Source organism: Heptranchias perlo, chromosome 1 (genome assembly GCF_035084215.1).
Source record: "Heptranchias perlo isolate sHepPer1 chromosome 1, sHepPer1.hap1, whole genome shotgun sequence".
NCBI lineage: Eukaryota > Metazoa > Chordata > Chondrichthyes > Hexanchiformes > Hexanchidae > Heptranchias > Heptranchias perlo.
Window position 1 is genome coordinate 31133381 of NC_090325.1, and position 27474 is coordinate 31160854.

Below are 27474 nucleotides of genomic sequence, written 5' to 3' on the forward strand. Positions count from 1 at the left end.
TACATACACCCCGAGGTGTCTCTGTTCCTGTATATCCTTTAAAATTGTACCATTTAGCTAATATTCCTCTCCTCATTCTTCCTACCAAAATGTACCCCTTCACAATTCTCTGCGTTAAATTTCATCTGCCATGTGTCTGCCCATTTCACCAGTTTGTCCATGTCCTCCTGAAGTCAGTTACTACCCTCTACCCTCCACATTGCTTACTGCATTCCTGAGTTTTGTCATCTGCAAACTTTGAAATTAAACCCTCTATATGTAAGTCCAGGTCATTAATATATATCAAAAAGAGTAGTGGGCCTAATACTGACCCCTGGGGAACACCACTGTATACTTCCCTCCAGTCTGAAGCACAACTGTCCACCACGACTCTCCACTTTCTGCCCCTTAGCCAATTTTGTATTCAGGCTGCCACTGTCCCTTTTAATCCCATAGGCTTTAATTTTGCTATCTAGTCTATTATGTGGTACTTTATCAAATGCCTTTTTGAAAGTTCATACACACATCAACTGCACCTCATCAACCCTCTCCATTACTTCATCAAAGAACTCAATCAAGTTAGTCAAACATGATTTTCTTTTCACAAATCTGAGCTGACTTTCATTTATTAGCCCATACTTTTCCAAGTGCCAATTAATTTTGTCCCAGATTATTGTCTTTAAACGTTTCCCCACCTCCGACGTTAGGCTGAATGGCCTGTAATTGCCGAGTTTATCCTTTTCCCTTTTTTTGATCAGGGGTGTAATATTTGCAATCCTCCAGTCCTCTGGCACCGCCCCCATATCTAAGGAGGATTGGTAGATTGTGGCCAGAGCCTCCGCAATTTCCACCCTTCCTTCCCTCAGTAACCTAGGATGAATCCCATCTGTACCGGGTGACTTTTCTACTTTGAATACTGCCAACCTTTTAAGTATCTTCTCTTTATCTATTTTTATCCTATTCAATATCACTACTACCTCCTTCTTTATTGCTACAATGGCAGCATCCTCTTCTCTCGTGAAGACCAATGGAAGTATTCATTTAGTGCCTCAGCCAAACCCTCTGCCTCCACAAGAAGATCTTTTTTATCCATCATCAGCTCTACCCTTCCTTTGACTAGCCTTTTATGTTAGCCACTAATCTATTCTCATGCTCTCTCTTTGCCCCTCTTATTCCCTTTTTTTAGATCACATCAGTACTTTCTGTATTTAGCTTGGTTCTCTACTGTATTATGAACCTTACATTTGTCATAAGCCTCCTTTTTCTGTTTCAATTTAACCTCTATCTTTAGTCATCCAGGGAGCTCTAGCTTTGGCTGTCCTTCCCTTGCCCCTCGTGGGAATGTGTCTACACTGTACCTGAACCATTTCTTCCTTGAAGGCCTTCTTTTGTTCAATTATTCTTTTGCCTACCAATTTTTGATTACAATCTACCAGGGCACGATCCCTTTTTAACTCACTGAAATTAGCCCTCCTCCAGTTAAGTATTTTTCATTTGATTGTTCCTTGTCCTTTTCCATAACTATTCTAAACCTAATGATATTATGATCACTGTTCCCCAAATGCTCCCCCACTGAAACATGCTCCACTTCCCCCATTTCATTCCCCAGAACTAGATTCAGCACTGCTTCCTTCCTGGTCGGGCTGAAAACACACTGATCAAGAAAGTTCTCTTGAACACATTTCAGGAATTCCTCCCCCTCTTTGTCCTTTACACTGTTACTATCCCAATCTATATTGGGATAATTGAACTCCCCTGTTATCACTACTCTTTAGTTCTTGCACCTTTCTGTAATTTGCTTGCAAATTTGCCCCTCCATCTCCTTCCCACTATTTGGTGGCCTATAGCACACACCCAGTCGTGTAATAGCTCCTCTATTGTTCCTTCATTCTAACCAAATAGATTCTGTCTTTGACCCCTCAACTACATCATCCTTTTCCAGTGCTATAATAATTTCTTTGATCAATACTGCCACTCCCCCTCCATTCTTTACTTCCTTGACTTTCCTGAATACCTTGTAGCCAGGAATATTAAGTACCCAATCCTCCCCTCCTTTGAGCCAGGTCTCTGTTATTGCCACTATATCATAGTCCCATGTGGCGACTTGAGCCTGCAGCTCATCAACCTTATTTACCACGCTACGTGCATTTACACACATGCACTCCAATCTCATCTTAGACTGCCTTGCAATTGTCCTGTTTGATCCCTCCCATTCCTGAACTATTCTTTACTCTAGTGCTATTTGTCACTCCCAGTCCTCTGGGCACCTTGTTTTTCCTTTTGAATGTTTCATTCTGTTGCCCATTCCCTGCCAGATTAGTTTAAACCCTCCCCCAAAGCACTAGTTAACCTCCCTGCAAGGACATTGATTCCAGCTCTGTTGGCTTGTACAGGTCCCTCCTGGCCCAAAACTGGTCCAAATGCCCTAGGAATCTGAAGCGCTCCCTCCTGTACCATTGCTCCAGCCATGCATTAACCTGTTTTATCCTACTATTCCTGTACTCATGTGGTACTGGGAGTAATCTAGAGATTACTACCTTTTTGAGGTCCTGCTTTTTAACTTCCTCCCTAGCTCCTGAAACTCTGACTGCAGGACCTCGGCTCCTTTTCCTTCCTATTTTGTTGGTTCCTATGTGGACCACGACTTCTGGCTGTTCTCCCTCCACCCCCCCCCCCCCCCCCACCCCCTCCCCCCAAAAAATGTTCTGCATCCTCTGTGATATCCTTTACCCTGGCACCAGAGAGGCAACACACCATGCAGGACCCACGTTGGCGGTTGCAGAAACGCCTGTCTGACTCCCTGACTATTGAATCCCCTATAGAAACTGCATTTCTACACTTGTGCCCCCCGCTGTGCAGTCAGTCTCCCACGGTGCCATGGATTTGCTTCTGTCTACTCTCCCCTGAGGTGGTGACATCCTCTCTGATATTCAATACTGAATTCTGGTTTGTGAGTGCCACACTCCCAGGATGCCTCCACTGCCTACCTGTTCCTCCTAGTCTGTCTGGTGGTCACCCACAACCTCTCCTCCTGAACTCCCCATTGCTGCGGGGTGACCACATCCTGAAACGTGCTATCCACAAAACTCTCAGCTTCCCCTAGGCACTGTAGTGACGTCAGCCGTCCCTCAAGCTCAGAAGCTCTGAGCTCTAGCAGTTGGCATCACTTCCTGCACTTGTGGTTTTCAAGGCAACACAAAGTGTCCTGGAGTTCCTACATGGCACAGGATGTGCATGTGACAGGCCCCAGCTGTCCTACCATGTTAGCTAACAGTTATTTAAAACTGTTTGTTTAGCTTTAAGGCTATTTAACTCTTCAGCTGACACTAAAACACTGAAAGTCTAACCACTTCTTAAAAAAAATACTAACCACTACTAAAAACACTAAACAATCAACTAAATACTTATCTGTAACTTATCCTGCAGTCTATAGAAATAGAAAATGATAAAGGTTGTCAGCACTGACAAAAGGATCTGCTGGAATGCAGCATTCATATCCAATTTTGAAAAGACCTTTCCCTTCCAGCTGAGCTGGAGTCACAGTCACTGAGGAGATGATGTGCCTCTCCCAAGACACACTCTCATTTAATTTGGTTAAGTCCACAGAGTTTCAATCTTTGCCATTTGGGTTTAGGATTATATACTTGCATACTGGTCTGTAGGTTCTTGCACTTTTTCTCTCCCTCCCAACCCTTCCATCTTAAGTCTGTTCTTCTTTCATTTTCTCTCATTGTGAAATAGAGATACTTCCTAGGGGCTGATAATTGAAAATGGCATGTATTAGGTTTGAGTTTAATATTTATTGCCCCAAAAACTTGATTAAAAGGCACTTTGGGATGTCCTGAGAATCTGAAAGATGCTACATAATGTAACTTCATCTGTTGACATCTTTTTTCCTCCCTTCTTTGTGTTTGGTGTGTGTGCTTGTCTTTCTTTCTGTTTGACCATAATATTGGTGGGGAGGGTGTGGGATAGCACGGTAAAGTGGGGAAAATCCGGTAAGGCCGGGGACGTGGCAGCCCTGCCAATCTTAACAGCAGGGCCTCATTTAAATAATCCGCTGTAGACTTCTACCCAACATCTGGCCAGGTTGACTGCCTGGCTGGCCAGTGGGAACACAGACAAGTGGCAGGAGGCCACAGGCGGGGACCCCTGGGGACGGTCCCAATCAGTCAGTACAGGATGGAAGCTCCGGACTGCCATGGGGATGGGGGTTGAGCGAGGACAGTGGGGCCGTAATCGGACTATCGGGGGGCGGGAAGGGGGAAGAGAACATTGGGGCTGTCATTGGAGGGGGGTGGTGGGTGTGAGAACATCCGGGGCGTGATCTGGAGGGGTTGGGGGAATGCAAGGACACTGGGGCCGTGATTGTGGGGGGCGGGAAGGGGGAAGAGAACATCGGGAGGCGGAGGCCGGAGGCTTCCTTGTGAGGCCTGGAGAGAGCACTCCTGCTCCTCCTGGCCCACAGGGAGTGCTAAGAGGAGCTGATCTTCAGCACTTTCCTTGGCCAGTCGGCACCTCCCATCTCTGATCTGCTGGGAATGGCCTCCCCCTCCCTCACTGTGAAATCAAAGTCATGGCGCTGATGATATTAATTAGGCCCCCGTCTGTCTTTGCTGGAGCTTCGCAATAGCCTGATTTGGTGGGAATGGGTTTGGGTTGCTTGATCCCGATATTTTAATCCTCCCGACCCTCTTCCATCCGTCTGGGGACTGGGGGTGGGGTGCAGTTCAAATCAAAGCCTTTCTTTCTGCAATTACTGAGACATCTACCCTTGTTGCCACTTTTAAACCCTGTCACGACTTTTGCAGGGAACATTGCCAGCTACTTTTTCTGGCATACTTCCCAAAGTGTATCAGTGACTATTACAGCACTTTGCTTATCTAGCCATACATAATACCTGGGATATACTGTGTATCTATCACAGGTCCTCTGTTCCCCTGGGGACTTCATTCTCCTTGGGAGTGTGCTTTGGCTGCTGTGCTTTTCCAGTCTCTTATGGTCTTCCCTACTTTTTCAACTGGTTGGTACTTGTTCCCCTTACCAGCTGCACTCTAATTGCTACTTGCTGTTCTGTAGTAGTTAAACTCCCTCTCACTTGAGTTATTGCTTTATTGAGGGTTAACTTGCGGTCTAACTATAATCTCTTAAACAGCCTCTTGTCTCCCAGCCCCATGACAATATTATCACACATCATATTGTTATGTCAAGTGCCATGGGAATGCTGATCTGCCAAACAGTAGACTGTTGTAATGAAAAAGCCCACTAATTTGGATTCATTTTGTTTCTGTTAATTGAATTTACCTCTCATAAATTTGTGTCTTTGCACACGACAAAATGTTTTTCAAATTAATCTTGTACAGCTTCATTATCAGAAAATAGTGCAAAATCTCTTTCGTTTCCTCACCCACCAAAATATTGGTGTGCTAATCTGAGTTCAGTTCTCCTTTCTTCTTCAGAATTGTTTCGATCTTTCAAATTATTTCATCCATCTTGATCATTCTGATGAGTTTATATGGAAAGAGGCCATTTCTTTGTGATTTTAAAATCTCCTTTTGCTTATTTGTAGTTTTACTTTTGCTAAATCTTCCTTGAATCTGGAGCGTGGCAAATTCATTCCCTCTTTTTCTCAGTTTTCAGATGATTCTTTCACTAAAGAACAGCAACTACAATCGCCATGATTTTTTAATATATTCATGAGATGTGGGCATCACTGGCAAGGCCCTTTGCTAGTTGTGGAACATTTGATGCAACTCACTGGGTAGTTAAGCCGCTTCAGAGGGCAATTAAGAGTCAACCACATTGGTGTGGGACTGGAGTTACATATAGGCCAGACTGGGTAAGGAAGCTGGTTTGCTTCCCTTAAAGGACATCAGCAAAATAATTGAGTTTTTACACCAATCCAATAACTTCATGGTTGCTTTTACTGATACCAGCTTTTTATTTCCAGAATTTTTTTTAACAGTTCAAACATTCAAACTTCCATGGTCTGATTTAAACCCTCATTCTCTGGATTATTAACCCAGGCCTGATGCATAGAATAAAATCATAGAATCATCGAAAGGTTACAACACGGAAGGAGGCCATCCGGCCCGTCGAGTCCGTGCCAGTTCTCTCCAAGAGCAAGTCCCACTCCCCCGCCCTTTCCCCGTAGCCGCGCAAATTTTTTCCCTTCAAGTACTTATCCAGTTCCCCTTTTGAAAGCCACGATTTGAATCTGCCTCCGCCTCCCACGCAGGAAGTGCATTCCAGATCACAACCACTCGTGTGTTTTTTAAAAAAAAAAGTTTTTCCTCATGTCACCTTTGGTTCTTTTGCCAATCACCTTAAATCTATGTCCTCTGGTTCATGACCCTTCCGCCAATGGGAACAGTTTCTCTCTATCTATTCTGTCTAGATGCTTTTTAAATGGTCTCAGATGCAAGAGGTCTGCAGAAGATAAATTTATGTACATTTTCCAGGAGCATTCTAACTTCCAGCTCACTGATGAAAATGCACACCACCCTAAACCAGATTATATCTTCTTTCCCTACATTTAGTGAGTCGACACTCCCTCTACTGTCCTTTATTTACATTGCTCTTACACGTGTGTGTGTGTGTGTGTTGCGCATTTGAAGTTAATTTAATATATCTGGTCTGTTCTTTTCTCCGGTCCCTTCCAGAGCATAGTCATGGAGAACTCCTCAGTAGCCTCCGCTTCCTCAGAGGCTGGAAGTAACCGCTCCCAGGAGATAGAGGAACTGGAACGATTCATTGACAGCTACGTCCTAGAATATCAGGTTCAAGGATTACTTACAGACAAACCAGAAGCTGATGCAGACAGTGAAAAGACACCACCAAACTCACAGGTATGTGGTAGTTTCTAGACTGTTACCAAGTCAGCAAGAGGGGTCTTAGATAATGCTCCTGTTGGAGCAAGAGCTATTCCAATTTGTGCTTTAGTTCTAGTCATACGGATGGTATCGCCTGGAGACCACTCTTTATTGGGTAAAAGGCTATGGGCCACAGTGCAGGGCCCCACCAAGGTTAAAAAGAAAATTAGGTAAATCAGGAAGTCGTGATTAGATGAAACCAAGCTTGGAATAATGAAGGAGGTAAGGACTTGCATGATTCTGAAGTCCTGCAAAAGAATGAATTATAATAGTTGATGGTGTAATTTGTCTAGATTTCAATACACAAGGATGAAGGGAGGACCAAGAGTGATTAGGTCAGCATATATTTTGAGTTTAGGGGGAACAAAAGAGAAAAACCCAGAGCAGTCATAATCATATTAGTATGGATAACATTGGGAAAGATTAGGAAAAAAATGCTCCCTCCCACTCAACTGTAACTGTTTGCAAACTTGCTACTTTATGCATCTCTGGGCCTCAATTTATAGCTTGCCAGCTTTAGAGTATTGCTACAGTTGGATTTTGGAGCAGATGGGGGGTGTTGGGGGGGGGGGGGGGGGGTGGAAAGAAGTGGACCCCCTGCTAAAGAGGCCCTTCAAGTCACTACTTAGGATTGTGGCCCTCAATAAAAGCAGGATAGTAATACCGTTTTATTTCATGTTTCAGATCACAAACAATAGGTACTTTTACAAATTCGTGTTCTTGCCTTAGATAAGCTCTCGGGAACAGTGGTACTCCCGTAAGTGGTCTGAGCGTCTTAGGTTTAGGGGTGTGCTTGTACTACCAAATAGCTAACTATATGTTGGCGTAGCCCAGGGGTATAACAATAGTACTCTGAACTGGATGTTTGTGCCTTTTACGAGACTGCTTCTTTAATCTTTTTGAAGGCAGATCATGAAAACACTTGATGAGGTGAGGCTAGATATGAATCATGAAGCTATATTATTTCACAGAAAGTGAACATACAGAGCAACAATGATGATCAGATTTACTCAGTTTAAACAGTGCTGCTTGTCTTTGCATAACATTACAAAACATATATGCTTACCCACATGTTTGGCCATGTTGCCTAGCTTAAACAAACTATTTTCCTGCATTCCTTCTGAGAATAGAATTATAGGTTACAGCACGGAAGGAGGCCATTGGGCCCATCGAGTCCTCGCCGGCTCTATGCAAGAGCAATCCAGCTAGTCCCACTCCCCCGCCCTTTCCCCATAGCCCTGCAAATTTCTTCCTTTCAAGTACTTATTCAGTTCCCTTTTGAAGGCCATGATTGAATCTGCCTCCATCACCCCCTTGGGCAGTGCATTCCAGATCCTAACCACTCGCTGTGTGTAAAGAAAAAATTAATTTTTTCCTCATGCAGTCTTTGCTGGACTTGCCTGCTTCTGTCTCTATCTGCATTGTTTTCACCTTCCTCGGTTGACAGCCAGAAAGGAAGCAGCGACTTCCCAACACAATGGATAAGAGGTGTTTATCAATTGCTGAGACATGCTAACAACAATTTGCACTCTTATAGTGATTTTAATATAGAAAAACACCCCAAGGCACCTCAGAGGTGTAATCAAACAGGAATAGATGCCGAGGCAAAAAAAGGAGAAATTAGAAGAGGTAAGGGTTAAAGAAGAGGGACTTAAAGGGAGGTGGAGATGATTTGTTTATTTCTATAGTTAATGTTGTGTTCCCCATAAAGTTTAACTCATTAGTATATCAACCACATATTGGGCATGATTTTGACCCCAAACCGGGAAGGGGGCGGAGTACAATTGTGAATGACGTCCGTACGATTTTCACGTAAGGACGTCTTTTTTTTGTTGTTGGTTTGCTGTCCGACTGACCGGCCTGATTGACAGGCTGGCTTCAGTGGGACAGGAGAGTAGCCAGGGAGAGGATGTCTTCAGGTAAGTCTTCGTTTGTATGGATGATGGGGGGCATAGGTGGGCATGGGTAGGGCATGGCACCGGTGGGCATGGGGGTCACAGGGTGAGGGGGAGGGAGTCAGTCATAGGGGGAGTGATTGTGGGGGGGGTGTCAGGATCGTGGGTCATCGCGGGGGTCTGGGATCATTGCGGGGGGGATGTTCGTGATCGTTGTGGGGGTCGCTGCAGGTAGGCTTGTTGGGCCTGGGGGAAGCACTCCTGCTCTTCCAAGCCCACAGTCTGTGCCAGAAAGGCACTTGCCTGTTAGTTTTAGGTCTTCTCGCCTACTTTCACGTGGCGTAAAAGAGAAGGCCCGGGAATCCTGGCCTCCAGGGGTTGAAATTGGAAACTCTGGGAAAAATGGAGGCCTGCAGCCTCCATGATGGGTTTTAATCACCAACCGGCCTCCTGGGAGCGGGTTGGTTGCCCGCCCCGGTGAAAACCAGAAGTGGGTGGGTTGGGGGCAGGTCCGGAATGATTGCGATTTTGAATGCTCCCCCCGCCCCCAACCCACCTTTTTTTTCCCTTTTTAAAATCGTGCCTGTTGTCTCCATGGCCTTTTTTTAAATTTGTGACTACACTACGCTATAAAACACATTTAAAAGTAACTTCTTTTCCAAATCCTTTCTGTGGAAAAATGGTCAAAAGATCCTGAAGCACGACAGGTGTACTAAATAAAACACTGACATTTCAACAATGCAAAGTCATGGATATTGCAGGTTTTTTTGATTTGTGATTTCTTTATACCATTTTTTTGTCCTCTTATGTTACTAATAGTGACATGGCAGGAAATTAATAGTCTTGGAAGATCAAAAGTAGAGGCATATGAAAAGAACATTCCAGAGAAGGTTCACAGAAGTCAAATCTGTGAGCCTAAACCGGTTGTGAGAAGGGACCTGCCCAATCTCGTTCACTATTTTGAGGATGAGTCACTCCATATTGACCTTGGAAAGCCCTGTGATATTGTGTAACTCGACTTCCAGAAGGCCTTTCATAAAGTTCCACATTAAGATAGTAGGTATCCTCAATAAAACTTGGAGGTCAATAAGGAGTTGGCTGCAAGAGTGGAAGCAGCAGTTACGTTAGGGAATTGCCCCAGGAATCACTCCGGGGATCTTATCAATCTACACAAACTGTCTGTCTGAGTTCATCAGTGGAATGCAAGTCAGTCAGATTTGCAGAAGATAAACTGGGAGGAGGGGAAGAGAAGGGCTGTTGAGTCTGATGAAGCAGCCAAGGAACTACAGAAAGACCTAGATTAAAATTTAGAAGTGGACAGATCTATGGCAGGTAAAATTCAATACAAATAACTGAGACGAAAAGAATGGTGTTCGATCAGCTGGATGAGAGGCTGAAAGTGATCTGGGAGTGATGAGCGTTTTCGGTAATTGTAGAGTCGCAACCAGAACACTGACCACCAACTTCTCTTTCTGGCCCCCGTGCCAGCTGACATTGTAAATGGTTCCTTCTCCTTCGGTACTGATCCTCTCGCTTTCAAAACTGCCCTCATCAGCCCTCTCCTCAAAAAAAAAACACCTTCAACCTCTCTGTCCTTCCAAACTACCACCCCTCTCCAATCTCCCTTTCCTATCCAAAGTTCTCAAACATATTGTTGCCTTTCAAATTCACCCCCATCCCAACCTCAGCCCATCTGCCATTAAAACCCTCATCCATGCCTTTTGTTAATTGTATCCATATGATTTATATCAATTAGTTTTGATATAAATCATATCCATTTATGAGAGCTTATCTAGGTTGTGGAGTGGGTAATGTTGAGCTGTGTGAATAAAGGCTTGGAAGCAACTGAAGACCAGGCTCGTATTCTATCCTTCACCACCTGGCTATCCAATTTTTTATGTCTTTGATGCCTCCAGATTCAACTATTCAATGCTCTTCTGGATAGTCTCCCATTCTCCACCCACCCTAAACGTTATCCAAAACTCTGCCGTCTGTATGTTACCCTATGCCCAGTCCTGCTCACCCATCACTCCTCTCCGTGCTGATTTACCTGGTTCCTGGTCCTCAAAGGCCTCAAATTTACAATTCTCATCCTTGTGTTTAAATCCCTTCATGGCCTTTCCCCTCCCTATCTCTGTAACATCCTCCAGCCACCCAAATTCTCCGATTCTGTGACACTTGTGTATCCCCCTCCCTTCACCCCACCATTGGTGGCCGAGCCTTCAGTTGTCTAGGCCCCATGCTCTGGAATTCTTTCCCTAAACTAGTTCACTTCTATACCTCACTCCTTTTAATTCTCTCCATAAAACCCACCTCTTGGACCAAGACTTTGGCGACTCCTCCTTTGTCTGATTATGCCTGTGTGAAGTGCATTGGGATGTTTTTCTACAATATTATAGAATCATTGAATCGTACAGCACAGAAGGAGGCCATTCGGCCCGTCGTGCCAATGCCGGCTCTTTGAAAGAGCTATCCAATTAGTCCCACAACTGGCTCTTTTCCCCATAGGCCTGCAAATATTTCATTTTGAAGTATTTCTCCAATACCCTTCTGAAAGTTACTATTGAATCTTCCACCACCCTTTCAGGCAGTACATTCTAGCTCACTTGTTCCCTAATAAAATGTATTCTCATCTCCTGTCTGGTTCTTATGCCAATTATCTGAAATCTGTGTCCTCTAGTTACTGACTTTCCTGCCAGTGGCAGTGGAAACAGTATCTCCCTATCAAAACCCTTCATAATTTTGAACACCTCTATAAAATCTCCCCTTAAACTTCTCTGCTCTTAGGAGAACAATCTTAGCTTCTCCAGTCTTTCCACATAACTGAAGTCCCCCATCCCTGGTACCATTCTGGTAAATCTCCTCTGCACCCTCTCCAAGGCGTTGACATCCTTCCAAAAGTGTGGTGCCCAGAATTGGTCACAGTACCTGGCTGGGGCCTAACCAGTGATTTTAAAAAGGCTTAGCATAACTCCCTTACTTTTGTACTCTGTGCCTTTATTTATAAACATAAGAAATAGGAGCAGGAATAGGCCATATGGCCCCATCACCCTGATCTGCCATTCAATAAGATCATGGCTGATCTTCTACCTCAGCTCCACTTTCCCGCCCGATCCCCATATTCCCTGATTCCCTTAGAGTCCAAAAATCTATCAGTCTCAGTCTTGAATATACTCAATGAGCATCCACAGCCCTCTGGGGTACAGAATTCCAAAGATTCACAACCCTCTGAGTAAAGAAATTTTTCCTCATCTCAGTCCTAAATGGCTGACCCCTTATCTTTAGACTGTGACCCCTAGTTCTAGACTCTCCAAGGATCCCGCCATGCTTTTTTAACAGCTTTCTCAGCTGCTCCTGCCACCTTGTTGCTGTTTTGCCAAGTTAGCAGAGTTGAAAGTCTTGAGGCCATTATTTTAAAGGTGTGTAGGTCCCTGATATGGCCACACCTTTAATATCGCATTCAGCTTTGATCATGAACCACTGGAAGCAATTCAGGGGAAGGGCCTAGATTGGACACCACAAGGGTAATTAGAGAGAACATTTTCCCTCCCATTGACAGGGACCGAGTAAAGTTTAAAATGATGTGTGCATTGCTTTCTGGGGACTGCAGAAATAACCTTGGAATCGCAACTTTCATGAAAATAGGTGAGTCAAAATCCCATCTGCCCTACACCTGTTGCTTTGCTTATGGGAACCCTGGAATGGCTGTGTGTAAATGGATTGAAAGCAGTTATTACCTACTCTGCGTACTTTGTTGAACTGTCGTGTGTTTTTGTTCACAGTGGAATGAGGATTTCACAGACACACTAGATGTAAACTGGTCCTCCCCAAAGGAGAAGAACTCCTGCAAACAAACTAATCAGGTAAAGTCTCAGTGCAGTGCACAATACTTCATGTCAGCACACCAAGGGTGTGAAATTAACGCTCTGGAGTCTATACCAGGCGCACTTCACTGAGATGCAAAATGAAGAAAAGTGACTCTTCCAAAGTTTACAGAGTATGATAAATTTAGTGAGGGAGGAGGGGGGGATATCTGTTTTCCTTGTTAGCATTATGCACTTGTAAGCCAAATATCTTTGTAAATATCCTACTTAAAAGTAAATCTTTCAGCCCAACCCAAACTGACATGTATGATTGCACTGCCAAGCTAAGACTAAGTTTGAAAAAAATGGGGCAGCTTAGAGGTCAGTTGGGTATAAATTGAAGAACCCGATGTGCAGAGTTTCAGATTGGAGCCCATGGTGTGGCCGTTCTGATGGTCCGTTGGATAAATGTACAACGTGGGGTGGTACTGAATCCAATAGACCAGGAAGGTTCCAGTTTCATTCATTGCTTTGTGCTGAGTTAGTTGATCACAGCTGGGGCAGTGCTGAGTGCTACAACTGACTCCATGCTGGGAAAGAGGTGAGTGGATAATGCCCCACACTTTCCATTTGGATTCAGTATCCAGTGACCTCCGCTGTAAAGTGTGTTTGCGTGTGGAGCGTGGACAGGACTCGGTTGCGAAGACCCACGTACAAAATTGCCTGTGGACACTTACAGCCAGGTTTGCGTCTGTAGAATGGCCACTTGACCAATGCAGCCATCCATGGAACCACACCTCAGCATGAGTCACTACTTTCAGGAGGAGGAGGGAGGGAAAAACATGCTCATCATACCTTCTCTCAGCTCCCACTACTGGACGTGTTCAAGTACTGAAAGAACAGCTTAGCAGCATAACAACATCAGATATGCTTGGAATCCAGTGTGATGCCAAGCACCCATGGCATTTAACTTCATCTATACCAGGCATCAGTAACTTGAGCCAGGGTGCCCCATCTGTAAATTGTGTTGAAAGATGAGAGAGGGAAAAAAAATTGTTTTGAATTCTTCTGTTAACCTCGTGGATGCAGCGCAGGCTTCTTAATCAGATTGTGCTGAAGCAGATTTCCAAGAATGTTTGGCATTCTGAACCCAGCTGCAGAAACTGAGATTTGGTTTCACACCAGAAAAAGTACCTCAGGGTGAAGGTCTGTGTTGTTATGGTGAGCGTGTGTTCTTTGAGTGTTGGTGTAGAAATTGCTCTGACTCCCTTTCTTTTCTTTTACTAATGCCCCCCATCCCTCCAGATTTAGAGGAGAGCCTATTAAAGGAAAAATAATAATTTCAGATAGTGAGTAAATCTGGAAAAAAAAATTGTGGAACAAGACAAAAGTGATCCATTTTGTCAGGGAATTTTCCAAAGTTAGGATATTACAGGATCTCAGATTCTTCATCGAAAGTCATTGTGACCTATTTCTTTCTTTTATAAAAAGCTACACATACAGCATTAAACTGGAATAAGGATCCTCTTGACTTCACAGTACTGATCCATACAGATCAGGAAGGTCCCAGCTTTAGCCCCGAGAGTGTTGAGTAAGATGTGAGCCAAGGGAGCACTACATTTGGCCACCCTATTAGGGATGAGAAAGGTCAGGCCGGATAGAAAGATGTACTGAGGATTTTAGAATGGCCCCTGCACAATCTCATGATGGTATGTTCCCTTGGTTGACATATACCAGAATTGTTGTTGTATATATTTGTCTTTTGATTGAGCTCCAGCTAAATGCGTGCAGTGTAGAAATTTAAAAATATTATTCAGCAGGAGCTCTGAACATCGCCGTAGATTCTGTTTACTTTTGTCTAGTAATGTGAAGAATGTTCATAGAAGCTCCCTCCACTCCAGCTTGCCTTGTCATTTCACTCTTCTTTCCAGACCCAGACTACGCAGCTCCCTCCTGCTCCCAGTTGCATCTCTCTCTGCTGAAGTGGAAATTGTCCTGTGGTAATTTTAAAGTGAGATAAAATACTTCAGAGTTTGTAGTCACTGAGTGGCAGGTAACATTCATGCATCACAAGTGCCAGGTAATGACTATGTTGAACAAGAAAAAGCCCAGCCATCTCCCTTTGACCTTCAACAGCACCACCATTGCCGAATCCTCCACTATGAACATCCTGCGGGACACCACTGACCAGAAACTTAACTAAACCTGCCATTGTTAGCTCCACGGCTGCAAAAGCTGGGTAGAGGCTGGATACTATGTGACAAATGGCTCACCCCCCCCGACCCCTCAAATCTTCTCCACAGGAGTGTGATGGAATATTCACCGCTCGCCTAGATAGGTGCAGCCGTAACCACACTCCAAGCTCAACACCATCCAGGACAGAGCAGTTCACTCGACCAACATCCGTGCCGCTGAACTCAATCTACTGTGGCTGCAGTATGTATAGAATATACTGCAGCAGCTCACCAAGATTACCTCGATAGAAGCTCCCTCCTCTCTGACCTCAACCACCAAGAAGGTCAAGAGCAGCAATGTCCTAGGAATGTCATCACCTCTAAGTTCCCTACCAAGTCACGTACCATCCTGGTTGAATATATATCGCCATTCCTTCCTCATCCTTGGGTCCAAATCCTGAATTTTCCTTCCTGACATTGTGGGAGCACCTTGAGCAGCACAAGGGCTGGAGCAGTTTGAGGAGAAGGCCCGCCACTACCCCCTCAGGGCAGGCAATAAATGCAGCCTTGCCAGCATCTCCTCCATCCCTAGCTCTTAAAAGAGCTGCATTTTTAAAATTTCGGTTTAACTTAAATTTTATAAACTAAAGGAAACACTGGAATGTTTACCTTTTTTAAGCGACTTTTATAACTTAGAAATCATTTTTAAAAAAAACAAGAATGGACATTACTGTGGTGGTGAACCAAATGCCTGCTTTATTAGCCTTAATTCCAAAATGACTGCATTACAGAGAAAGTAGGGCAATAACAGTCACTCCTTTAAAAATAACAATTGAAAGTAGGAGCTCTTTTTAAAATAAATTGCAGATTGTTTACTCTGGATGTGACTATCCAATCACAGCAGATTAAATGAAACATTCAGCTGCTGAAACCAATGATATGAACAGATTCAGTAACAGCAAAGTGTGAATGAGCTGCAGGCAACTCTCAACATTGTCCGGAGAATACGCATAAAGAAACAAAAATAAAACATTCTTTCTTGGATTTGACCTCTGCTAAAATTAAAGTTGTCGTTGAGCTGGCCCCATACCCATCCCCTGACCAATCTGTGAAAGACTGAAGGGACTGGGAGACTTATGCTAAGTGCAGTTCCCACAATGCTGTACTGATGAGAACTGGACTCTGAAGCAGCAGTGAAAAGAAACAGAATGATATTGGGAAATGGATCAGAGATGTTGAAAGTCAATGCTTGAAGAAAGGAAGATAAAATAGTTGCACTATTTGACTTAACTTACATAACCTGACACAGTTCCTTCAGGAAAGGAGTGGAAAAAATTGGAAAACAAAAAAAAAATCTTAAAGAAGGAAAAGGAAAGAAAAAGTTAACATTGCAAGTGTGTTATTGTCACAAGGATACGCAGCCAGCAGCAGTGATGCTGTGGGCTTCCAAGGGAAGCTTTTGAGGCTAGACTGAATTATGTGTCGCCCTAGTCAAACACAGGGCAAACTACTTTATTTAAATTCTTGAAATACTTGGCCAGTGCCTTACAATGTGCTCATGTGAATCTGTAGACCTCTGGGCCGTTAAGAAAAAACCTTCTCAGCCAGATTTCAGGCAATCAGACAACAATTTTTCTAGTATGGATCGCTCCTCCAAGGAAGACTATAACTTGGTGTTGTAAAATTGTTTACAATTGTCAACCCCAGTCCATCACCGGCATCTCCACACCAAGAAAGACAGTAGAGCTTAGAAAACATTAATTGATCCTGTCCTGTCGACCTCCAATTCCTCACCCAGCACAAATTCTGGCTCATCCAAAACTCTGCTACCTATACCGTACCCCACACCAAATCCCACTTCCTCATCGCCCCTGTCCTTGCTAACCTACGTTGGCTCCCAATTCTCCAACAAGTCATTTAAAATTATTTTCCTTCTGTTTAAATCCTCCATGACCTCACCCATCCCTACCTCTAACCTTCTCCAGTGCCACAACACCCCATTGCCCACAATTTCTCCGTTCCTCTGACTCTGGCCTCTTAATACATTCTCCCCACCATCGGCGGCTGTCCCTACTGCTGCCTAGGCCCCACACTTTGGAATTCTCTTTCCTCCAGCTCCCTCTTCTATTTTTAAGACCGTCCTGCAAAGCCACCTCTTTGACAAAGCTATTGGCCATCCCTCCTAATATCCTCCTTTGGCTGAGTGTCCCTTTTTCTCCTTATGCCTCTTTGAAGTGCCTTGGGGCATTTTTCTACATTAAAGGCACGATATAAATGCAAGTTGTTGTTGTCGTCTTGGACAGTTGGACTAGCTATGCATGAAATACCAGTCCTGGATATATATCCTCTATGCGACTTCCTCTGAAACCAGTTAATAGTCAATTTCTATTACAGGAGGAAATTGATGCAGCCACAAAAATGCAGAAAAAACATCTTGTTTTTTTTTAAAAATCTCTGCTTCTCTGGATAGTAAGTTACAGTGTAGGCAGGATCCCCAAGTGCGTCACCGCAGTGAAGGAGATGGCCTGCTATCAAAGAGAGGAATTGAAGCTGCTAGTGCAGTTCCTTTCCAATATTTGAAAAGAAAAACTGAGTGTTGAAATTTGCAATGTAAACAAAATGCTGGCAATGCATAAGAGGTCGGACAGTTTTAATGAAGGGTCCACCTGGAAGGTTACCCTGCCTTTTCTCTTTCAAATGCTGACTGACAAGGAATATAGCCTGGCATTCATAGCATACATAAACCAGTACACTTTTTACCCCTGGGCAACTTTGATGAGCTTTAGGATGCGACAGTGAATTTGCTGCCTCAAGGGAAATTTCTGCCACTTCACTCCTTAATGATCTTGTCGCTTCTGGTCCCACTGCAGCTCCTATCCGACGCTGCGGCTTTGCTCTGGGAGTGAAGTCTGTGCTGCGAGATGCATGTGGGCATTCCTGGCCCTGTAAAAGGAATTCCCACCCGTTGTCTAGTCTCTGGTCCCAGCAGTGCCTGTCTGAGCTGCAGGTGGGACTGGTAAACGAAAAGATCATGAGGAAGGGAAAGAGCCTTTGTAAACTGGGAGAAGGTTGAAAGGAGTAAAGTACATCTGTGAACTGGGGGGTGTTGGAGGAGCAAGAGTGCCTCTATTAACTGGAGTGAACAGCGCTACCGCCAAGCAAATCTGTACACCTTGTATCCCTCGGGCTGCATATTATATTAAGAGAGGAGGAGGTGGTAGAGTACCTTTGTGATCTGAGGAAGAAGGGGGAAAAGTGTCTGTGAACCTGTCTCTGAACTAAAGGGAGTTTGAAGGAGAAAGTGGGAGAGGGAATGTTACAGTGGACAAATAAAATATAGTGCCAGTATTCTCTGAACTCAAGCAGGTGCCACTTCCCCTCTATCCATAGGTCTAGTATAGAAGTAGATGAGATAATGAGCCTATCCTGTCTGTCACTGTACCACTGGACTGCCTGGAATTGAGTTGGACTAAGCCCTGACTTCTTTTTTAGTGGGCAGGAATGTAAAGCCTGTAGTTCCCTGAGCCACATCCACACTGATGATCAAATCAATCTTATCGAGATAAATAATGGAAATCTAAACTGAAAACAAAAAATACTGCAAGTGCGGAGCGGGTGAATCGGTTCTAATGCAGGATCTCACCCTAAATATTTCAGGTGCTGATTGATCAGTATATTTTGCATTCCAGAGAATCACTAGTCTATCCACTTTTTAAATTTGTTTTCTCTCTGACATTTCCCCCATGTATAGTTCTGCCTCTCTTTCTCTCTCCCACCTTTGTAAGAATACTGGGTATATACCCTGACAATAATATTGATCAAGAACACCAGACGAATCCTTAATCCTTCACCATAACTCCTTTTGTAAACAAACTATCTGAGATTTACCACCCAGTTTATATCTAGCAGGGAATCATTCCCAAATTTGGCTTGCTGAACTGCCTTAAATCACTCAGTTTGGACTACATTAGTGTTTACACTACCACACTCCCATCAGGATCCACCCAAGCTACTGAGTGAATTTCTTGCCAATTACCTTTATTCCACTGCATGTTCAGTGTAATTAATTGTTTTTACATGTCATATGTTTATATACAGGGCTGGTTATGATTCTTATTTGAAATCGTTGATCAGCTTTTGCTAGTGTTTTATACAGTCAGCCTCATTGGTGGAGACATTCGTCATATCACACAATCAACTTGATATCCGCTAGGCTCAGTACAGTGTGTTAAATATGCTCCTTTCTATTTTCTCTTTTTAGGACGAATGGGACCATAGTAGCAATGGGAGTACAGGCTCTCGGCCTAGTTCAGATTCCAGGCCTGGGTCTGGCAGCCAAGGACACAGCAATCACTTGATCACTCGCCACCCAGCGAAGGTAGATTCTAGGGAATTGAGGGTAATTTGCAAGATACAATAAACTTTCAATTGTTATCAACCTTTTGAGAGTTGAGGGAAGAAGAATAGCATGTGAAAGATTTTGTGCTGTGTTCTGCTTCAGTAAGCAGATTTAAGAGTTCTACAATATAGTTAAATGTCCAGACCTCCCCGTACATCAAAAATGAAAGTTAGTAGTTCTTTTTAAACCAAAGCTTTCCTTCCTAGTTTCATCACTTCTTATTCTGAAACGCTGACACATGTACATTACCCATTTGTAATTCAGCATGTAATGATATGCCTAAAAGGTGTGCATCAACAGGCAATTCTACCTTGGGAGCTTTGCAAAACTTGATCTTGTTTTCATGTGATGTGCACACAGAAAAGCATCATAGCTGAGTTTGATCTGCCTTTCCATTAGGGATTTCAGGAAAGCAATTGAGAGCTCTGGCTGATAAATTACCTTAAGATTTTTACAGCTGCATCTTAATCAATTTATAGTAGGTAGACGGGAAAGGAGGGTTGAGGTCGCAATCAGATCAGCCATGATTTTATCAAATGGCAGAGCAGGCTCGAGGGGCCAAATGGCCGACTCCTGCTGTTAATTCGTATGTTTGTTTGTAATCCACTTACTTCATAGAATGGCTGTGGTGTTCCTATTAAACAATTGAATATACTGGCCAAAGTGCAGCTCAAAAAAACTCATTTTGCTCTTGTAAAGAAACCAGAAATTGCCTAAGATAAGACAGGATTGGGTTGACTAGTCTTTCACTCCCCTTGAATTCTTGGAGCTGGAGCAGGGAGGGTCACTATACTGATGATAAGGAACAACCAAGTCAATGTTTTGGGATCTGTATAATGATCAGGAGAGCCATTGGGTAGAAATGAGAATCCAAGTTGAGGGGAAGGGCTACCTGTTTCGTGGTTCTGCTCCGATCTCCCATCCTGGCTCCCCTACTGTTGAGGCTGATATTCCAGCTCGAGAAGCTTCGATCAATACTCTAGGAGAGAGGGAAGACTTGATCCTGGCTCCGGTTCTAGTCGATTCGATAAGTTGCATCTTTGGGAGTCCAGGATTCTTTGGTACTAAGTGAATTGAAGGGGCCACAGGATGGGTGGAACATTTTGTACCTATTCAGAAATTTCACATATTCTGTTGTGTGTTAGAATTCCTCACGCTTGGTTCCATTTCACTATATGACACCTGTCTTCTGGTTTGGGAGCCTCTGTAAATATTATAATAAATGGTCATTTATGATAAGGGTGTAGAGGCTCTGGAGCAAGTGCAAAAAGATTTACAGGCATGAATTTACAGAATTGAGAGGTTATATCTAGAAAAGAGGAGGCTGAGGGGTGACCTGATCGAGGTCTATACGATTATGAAAGGGTTTGAAAGGTTAGACGTAGAGAAAATGTTTCCACTTGCAGGGAGACCAAAACTAGGGGCCATAAATATAAAATAGTCACTAATAAATCCAATAGGGAATTTGGGAGAAACTTCTTTACCCAGAGAGTGATTAGAATGTGGAATTCACCACTACAAGCAGTAGTTGAGGCAACTAGCATAGATGCATTTAAGGGGAAGCTGGATAAACACATGAGGGAGAAAGGAATAAAAGGTTAAGCTGATAGCGTTAGATGAAGACGGTTGGGAGGAGGCTCATGGGCACCACGAACACCGGCATGATCTAGTTGGGCCGAATGGCCTGTTTCTGTGCTGTACATTCTATGTAATCCTTCAAACTAGAAAAATAAGCATTATTAGCCTTGGGTAAATGTGCCCCAACCACAGTCTGAATGACTTTAAGGATAAAGTGCTGATCTCCAGACTCCAGCAAGATATCACCAATTATTTTAGTGATTCAGTGAAGCTTATTTTGGGTTTTACTGATATTTCCATAACAGAAAACTGCCCTAAGTAAAGTAGTCTGGTGGGAGAACTTAGTTTCTTCTTATTTTTAAAAAAAATTGTGGGGAGGAATCAATGGATTGGCGTGTGGGCCTTGAATCTCTGGAATTTGGGGCTTTAATCTATCTGAGATGAAAGATGAGTGGGGTGAGAGTCTTCTCTGGCTACTGTATGAAATTAATTTTGACGGTCCATTTCCAGTGGACATGTATCCCAAAGGACACAACTGTCATAAATTTGTCACTAACTGGCAGTCTTTTTTTATTCGTTCATGGGATGTGGGCGTCGCTGGCGAGGCCAGCATTTATTGCCCATCCCTAATTGCCCTTGAGAAAGTGGTGGTGAGCCACCTTCTTGAACCGCTGCAGTCCCTGTGGTGAAGGTTCTCCCGCAGTGCTGTTAGGAAGGGAGTTCCAGGATTTTGACCCAGCGACAATGAAGGAACGCCGATATATTTCCAAGTCGGGAAGGTGTGTGACTTGGAGGGGAACGTGCAGGTGGTGGTGTTCCCATGTGCCTGCTGCTCTTGTCCTTCTAGGTGGTAGAGGTCGCGGGTTTGGGAGGTGCTGTCGAAGAAGCCTTGACGAGTTGCTGCAGTGCATCCTGTGGATGGTACACACTGCAGCCACTGTGCGCCGGTGGTGAAGGGAGTGAATGTTTAGGGTGGTGGATGGGGTGCCAATCAAGCGGGCTGCTTTGTCCTGGATGGTGTCGAGCTTCTTGAGTGTTGTTGGAGCTGCACTCATCCAGGCAAGTGGAGAGTATTCCATCACACTCCTGACTTGTGCCTTGTAGATAGTGGAAAGGCTTTGGGGAGTCAGGAGGTGAGTCACTCGCCGCAGAATACCCAGCCTCTGACCTGCTCTCGTAGCCACAGTATTTATATGGCTGGTCCAGTTAAGTTTCTGGTCAATGGTGACCCCCAGGATGTTGATGGTGGGGGATTCGGCGATGGTAATGCCGTTGAATGTCAAGGGGAGGTGGTTAGACTCTCTCTTGTTGGAGATGGTCATTGCCTGGCAGTTATCTGGCGCGAATGTTACTTGCCACTTATGAGCCCAAGCCTGGATGTTGTCCAGGTCTTGCTGCATGCGGGCACGGACACCTTCGTTATCTGAGGAGTTGCGAATGGAACTGAACACTGTGCAATCATCAGCAAACATCCCCATTTCTGACCTTATGATGGAGGGAAGGTCATTGATGAAGCAGCTGAAGATGGTTGGGCCAAGGACACTGCCCTGAGGAACTCCTGCAGCAATGTCCTGGGGCTGAGATGATTGGCCTCCAACAACCACTACCATCTTCCTTTGTGCTAGGTATGACTCCAGCCACTGGAGAGTTTTCCCCCTGATTCCCATTGACTTCAATTTTACTAGGGCTCCTTGGTGCCACACTCGGTCAAATGTTGCCTTGATGTCAAGGGCAATCACTCTCACCTCACCTCTTACTCCGAAAGGTCAAAGGGTGATGTGTGGGTAATGAAAAAATATCCAAACTGGTACATTAGGGGATGCTTTGAGGTTAGGGCTGAAGCACATATGAACATAATAGAGGTAGTTTTACTCTGCATCTAATCATTCTGTATCTGACCTGGGAGTGCTTGATGCTGGGTGCCCAAAATAGGGGTTTCATTATGCAGAGTTGCCATCTCCCACCTTGATCGGTACAAAATTCACTGGAAGATGGAGCAAAAAAAAATTGACGTAGGTTTGAAGAGGCAGATAAATTTGTTGTTGAGCAACAGCACAAGTGCAACTCCACTGAAGCAATGTGCCGGACACAAGTACACTGAAATGGAACTGAAGTCCCGGTTCAAGGACAGAGTGGAGTTTGCACATGGAAACATAGCAACCTTCAGCACCTCGAGCCTGTTTCACTATTCTATCAGACCATGGCTGAACTGTACTCAACCCGCCTTTGCTTCATATCACTCAATACCCATACCTAACAAAGACCTATTGATCCCAGTCTTGAAAATTTCGATTGACCCAGCATTCACAGCTTTTTGAGGGAGAGTGTTGCAGATTTTCACTACCCCTAGTGTGAAAAAGTGCTTCCTGATTTCACTCCTGGGCACAGTAAGGTCCCATAAACAACAACGAGATAATTGATCAGATAATCTATTTTAATGATGTTGGTTGAGAGATAAATATTGGCCAAGACACCAGGAGAACTCTCTTGCCCTAATTCAAATAATGCTACGGGATCGTCTATGCTCACGTGAGAGGACATATGGGGCCTCGGTTTAATGTCTCATCCGGAAAACTGCACCTCCAACAATCTAGCACTCCCTTGGTACTACACTGAAGTGTCAGCCTAGATTATGTGCTCAAGTCTCTGGAGTGGGGCTTGATTCCATGACTCTGTGACTCAAGAGGTGAGATTGTTACTAATGAGCGAAGGCTGGCACCATAAGGTTACATATTTTATTTTCCATAACTATTCAGTTAGTTCTCATGTTTATGCTAATACTGATTCTGTGGGTGCTTTCCTCCGTTTCTAGAACTGTAACCAAGAGACGTCTTATGATATTCTGGGGACAGATATCTGGGCAGTTAATACGTTTGAACACGTCAGGTATGTGGCTTATTTTCACTTTTCATTTTCGATCCTCTTACCCCACCCCCTCCCCCACCCCCTCCCCCACTCCCTGCTGCTTTCCGAACTCCCCGGTGCCCCACCACCATCAATTTCTGCCCAATGGGAGATGTGCTTCAAGTTATCAGGGATGAGCAATGTTGCTTTGCTTTCTCTTCCACTACTTCACTATTCTGAGCATTGTCCAGCTTATCTACCAGAACAGCCACCTGTGTGTGGTCCTCATTCTAGTTGGGATATGTGCACTCAGTCTCTTGTCTGGATGGGCATGTGCCAGTCCCAGAGGTCTGTAAGCAGGGGGCAAATATTAATATTTTCAACTGTGGCAAAGCTTTCTCTTTAAGTGACCCTTGGGTTGGGAGAGGGAGTTGCAAGTGGTAAATGCAACACAGCAAACTGAATGAAACTGAAGCTGCTTCTGCACCTCACACACTGAAAACAGGTTAAATAAATGGTTTGCGATTTATCTTGATTTTCATTTAACATACGGAAATTGCTGTGACTTCCTTTATTGTAATCTAAATAAACTATTTAACCTTTGCGGTATCGGCATCTCCAGGGGAGTTCGGTGCTTTCTAGGCTGGCCACTTTTTAAAATAACTTCAAATCAGGGAGATGAGAGTCCCCTGATGATATAGAAATAATGTGATTAAGATATTGGGCGTAATTTAATGTTGTGATATCATACTCAGAGTATAGAGTTAAAAAAAACTGTACAAACAATATTCTTATGGGTTGTAAACCCGTGAACCTGATTAATTCTAAAAGAGCAGAGAAAACACGCAGGGCCAACAAATGTTCTACTGTACCTAATGTTCACTTTCACTCTTGAGGAAGCACAATCACGGCTTATGCTTAGTAACCCTCTTCGGATTCATTCTCCTTCTCCCCCCTCCCACTCGCCCCTCCATTGCCAACACATTCTGTCCTATCCTGCTCATGTGTAACTTTTGGTGTTGGCGTGGCAGTCTGTGTTATTGTACCCGTATGCCCCTTCGTACTTAACTTCTGCCAGTCAACTGTGGCTCTTAACCATCTTTGTTCATAACTTCTGTTGTCTGTGCCAAAAATATCAAGATTGATCGAAGCTGCTGCCAAATAATGCGGGAAAAAAAATACATGCCAATCTTATTTACCAAACCTGGGAATCGTCTGGCGCAGTTCATTATCTCCTTACTGTAACTACACTTCACGTGTGTCAGGAGCTGATACCTTAAATGCTTTGTGAAATAGATGTGTTGGGGCAAATGGCTTTGAACCTCGCAGAAAAAACTGCTTTCTTGCACATAGCAGAGCTTCTAACCAGCCTGTTACAGTCTTACTGGGGAAGTCCGACTTTGGAGTATGTCACCTACCTGTCCAGCCTGGTACGCAAGGTGTGGGGAGAGTGAATAAGGGATTCTCTTGGGTCCACCCACTGTGGGCTTGTTCCTCTGGAAACCAGAGACTAGTTTAAGGGCAGCCTGATACAGGCCTGTTTCCCAGTGGGTTATAATGTTTGCGGGTTTTCTCTTGCAGTGGAGCAACATGGGATCTGCAACCTGAGAAACTAGATTTCACCACCTCGTTTCATCGAAAGCATTTTCAAAACGCTTCCAAGTACCTCCCCCACATTGATCGAGAAGGGTAAGGATCGTTTCTCCAAATGTGAAAAAGGGGATTCTTGACATTTTTCCAGTTGGAGGACCATCATCTCCATAATTTCCCTCTTTGATGCCCTGAAAAGGCGCACATTGTTTTCCATGGCTCAGAGAGCAGGCAAGTAGCCTGTGGGGGAGCATTCTCTTTGTTCCCCGATGGCCCAGCTTGGATAGGGAAGCTCCACTGCTTGAGAAGTTGCATCCTACTCTTGCGTATTTTTTTTTTTTAATTATATATATTCATTCTCAGGATGTGGGCATTGCTGGCAAGGCCGACATTTATTGCCCATCCCTGGTTGCCCTGAGAAGATGGTGGTGGGCCTTCTCCATGAACTGGGTGGCTTGTTAGGCCACTTCAGAGGACAGTTTAAAAAAAAAAATCAACCACGTATGTTGCTGGCAGTGATATTTCTTTATTGAGTCGTGTACCTTCACATAAGGGAGACGGTTTCAAACTTACACAGGCACAGATTTTTTTTTTCCGCATACATCAAGGTGAAAGATTCAGTGCTGGGATTCCTCTTCATCTTTTTTTCTTGGTATTGATATTCAGTGCTCCCACATCAGATGTAGCACATGCCAAATGTCGGGTCAAGCTTCCACTACTCTGCCCCAAGAAAAGACCTCTGCTATATCAATATGTGATGATGTGGAGATGCCGGTGATGGACTGGGGTAGACAAATGTAAGGAATCTTACAACACCAGGTTATAGTCCAACAGCTTTATTTGAAATCACAAGTTTTCGGAGCTTTCCTCCTTCGTCAGGTGAGTGTGGGATTCCATAAAGGTACAGCATATAGAGTCAGAGAACAATGCCTGGTGATGACAGATAATCTTTCCAACTGCCCGTTATCACACCTCGGTATAGATATAATCAAAGCAATCAAAGGAGTGGAATGGTGTTCAGACAGAGAAACATTACATACAAGACTACTGAATACACAAACGGTATGGCCAGACAGACAGACGGCCAGATGTATTACAAACAGATAACTTTTTTTTGGCTGGTGGGGTTACGTGTAGCGTGACATGAACCCAAGATCCCGGTTGAGGCCATCCTCATGGGTGTGGAACTTGGCTATCAATTTCTGCTCGACGATTTTACGTTTTCAGACAATGCAAAATCGTCGAGCAGAAATTGATAGCCAAGTTCCACACTCATGAGGACGGCCTCAACCGGGATCTTGGATTCATGTCACGCTACACGTAACCCCACCAGCCAAAAAAAAGTTAACTGTTTGTAATACATCTGGCCGTCTGTCTGTCTGGCCGTACCGTTTGTGTATTCAGTAGTCTTGTATGTAATGTTTCTCTGTCTGAACACCATTCCACTCCTTTGATTGCTTTGATTATATCTATACCGAGGTGTGATAACGGGCAGTTGGAAAGATTATCTGTCATCACCAGGCATTGTTCTCTGACTATATATGCTGTACCTTTATGGAATCCCACACTCACCTGACAAAGGAGGAAAGCTCCGAAAGCTTGTGATTGCAAATAAAGCTGTTGGACTATAACCTGGTGTTGTAAGACTCCTTACATACATCAGTATGTAATGGTCATTTCCCCTCAGCAGCCATCCTTCGGGCCCCCTGAGTAAGATCGCCACTTTAGTGCCACCTTGTGGGCAGTTTTGTGGTGAAGACCCGCACTCCGCCCTAGCAGTAATCTATCAAACACAGGGTTTTATTCCCTGACTCCTGGCAGGATTTGGATCAAGATTCCCTGGATGAATGGACTGATTAATCTGAATGGTTAGTGATTAATCCACTGCTCCATCCAGCCTCCAACATTCAAGTGTATTTTGTCCACATGCTCCCTAACCCAGCCCGAGTGCCCCAGATCACAATTCCACGAACTGTTCCCAGATCCCAGTGCTCTTGTACCAATGTCCCAGAAATACTCTTTGTGCCAGACCATAGCTCCCCTTTGCCCTTGTCCTCTGCCTCCAACACTCCAATTCCAGCACCAATCCTTCTCTCCTGGCTGCAGCTCCTCTCTCCTCCCCACCCCGCCCCCCCCTTCCAGATATGCTGGCCTGATCCTCAACCCCCTCTTCTCTCATGACTGCCCAACACACATTGTCTTCCATCTTCATACACTACCCAGATCTTAGAAAGAGATAGGTATTGAGTACATCAGTTAAAGAATATTTGAGCAAGTCACACAGACATTGGAGACATACAGCTGAGAGCGGAGACAGAGAGAGGTGAGACCAATAGAGTT

At 44.2% G+C, this 27474-nt stretch overlaps 1 protein-coding gene across 3 annotated transcripts in view; it reads left to right on the forward strand.

Annotated features, from left to right (window-relative positions):
• Positions 1 to 27474, forward strand: part of ctif (CBP80/20-dependent translation initiation factor) — a 208317-nt gene that overhangs the window by 66949 nt on the left and 113894 nt on the right. For 2 of the 3 annotated variants that reach the window (XM_067983383.1, XM_067983373.1), the window contains exons 2-6: positions 6642 to 6827; positions 12529 to 12609; positions 18985 to 19101; positions 23513 to 23586; positions 25126 to 25233. In XM_067983383.1, coding sequence (XP_067839484.1) covers positions 6651 to 6827; positions 12529 to 12609; positions 18985 to 19101; positions 23513 to 23586; positions 25126 to 25233 — 557 coding nt within the window. In that variant the 5' untranslated portion in view covers positions 6642 to 6650. The remainder of the gene's footprint in view (positions 1 to 6641; positions 6828 to 12528; positions 12610 to 18984; positions 19102 to 23512; positions 23587 to 25125; positions 25234 to 27474) is intronic. The other variant, XM_067983391.1, reaches the window with a different exon arrangement.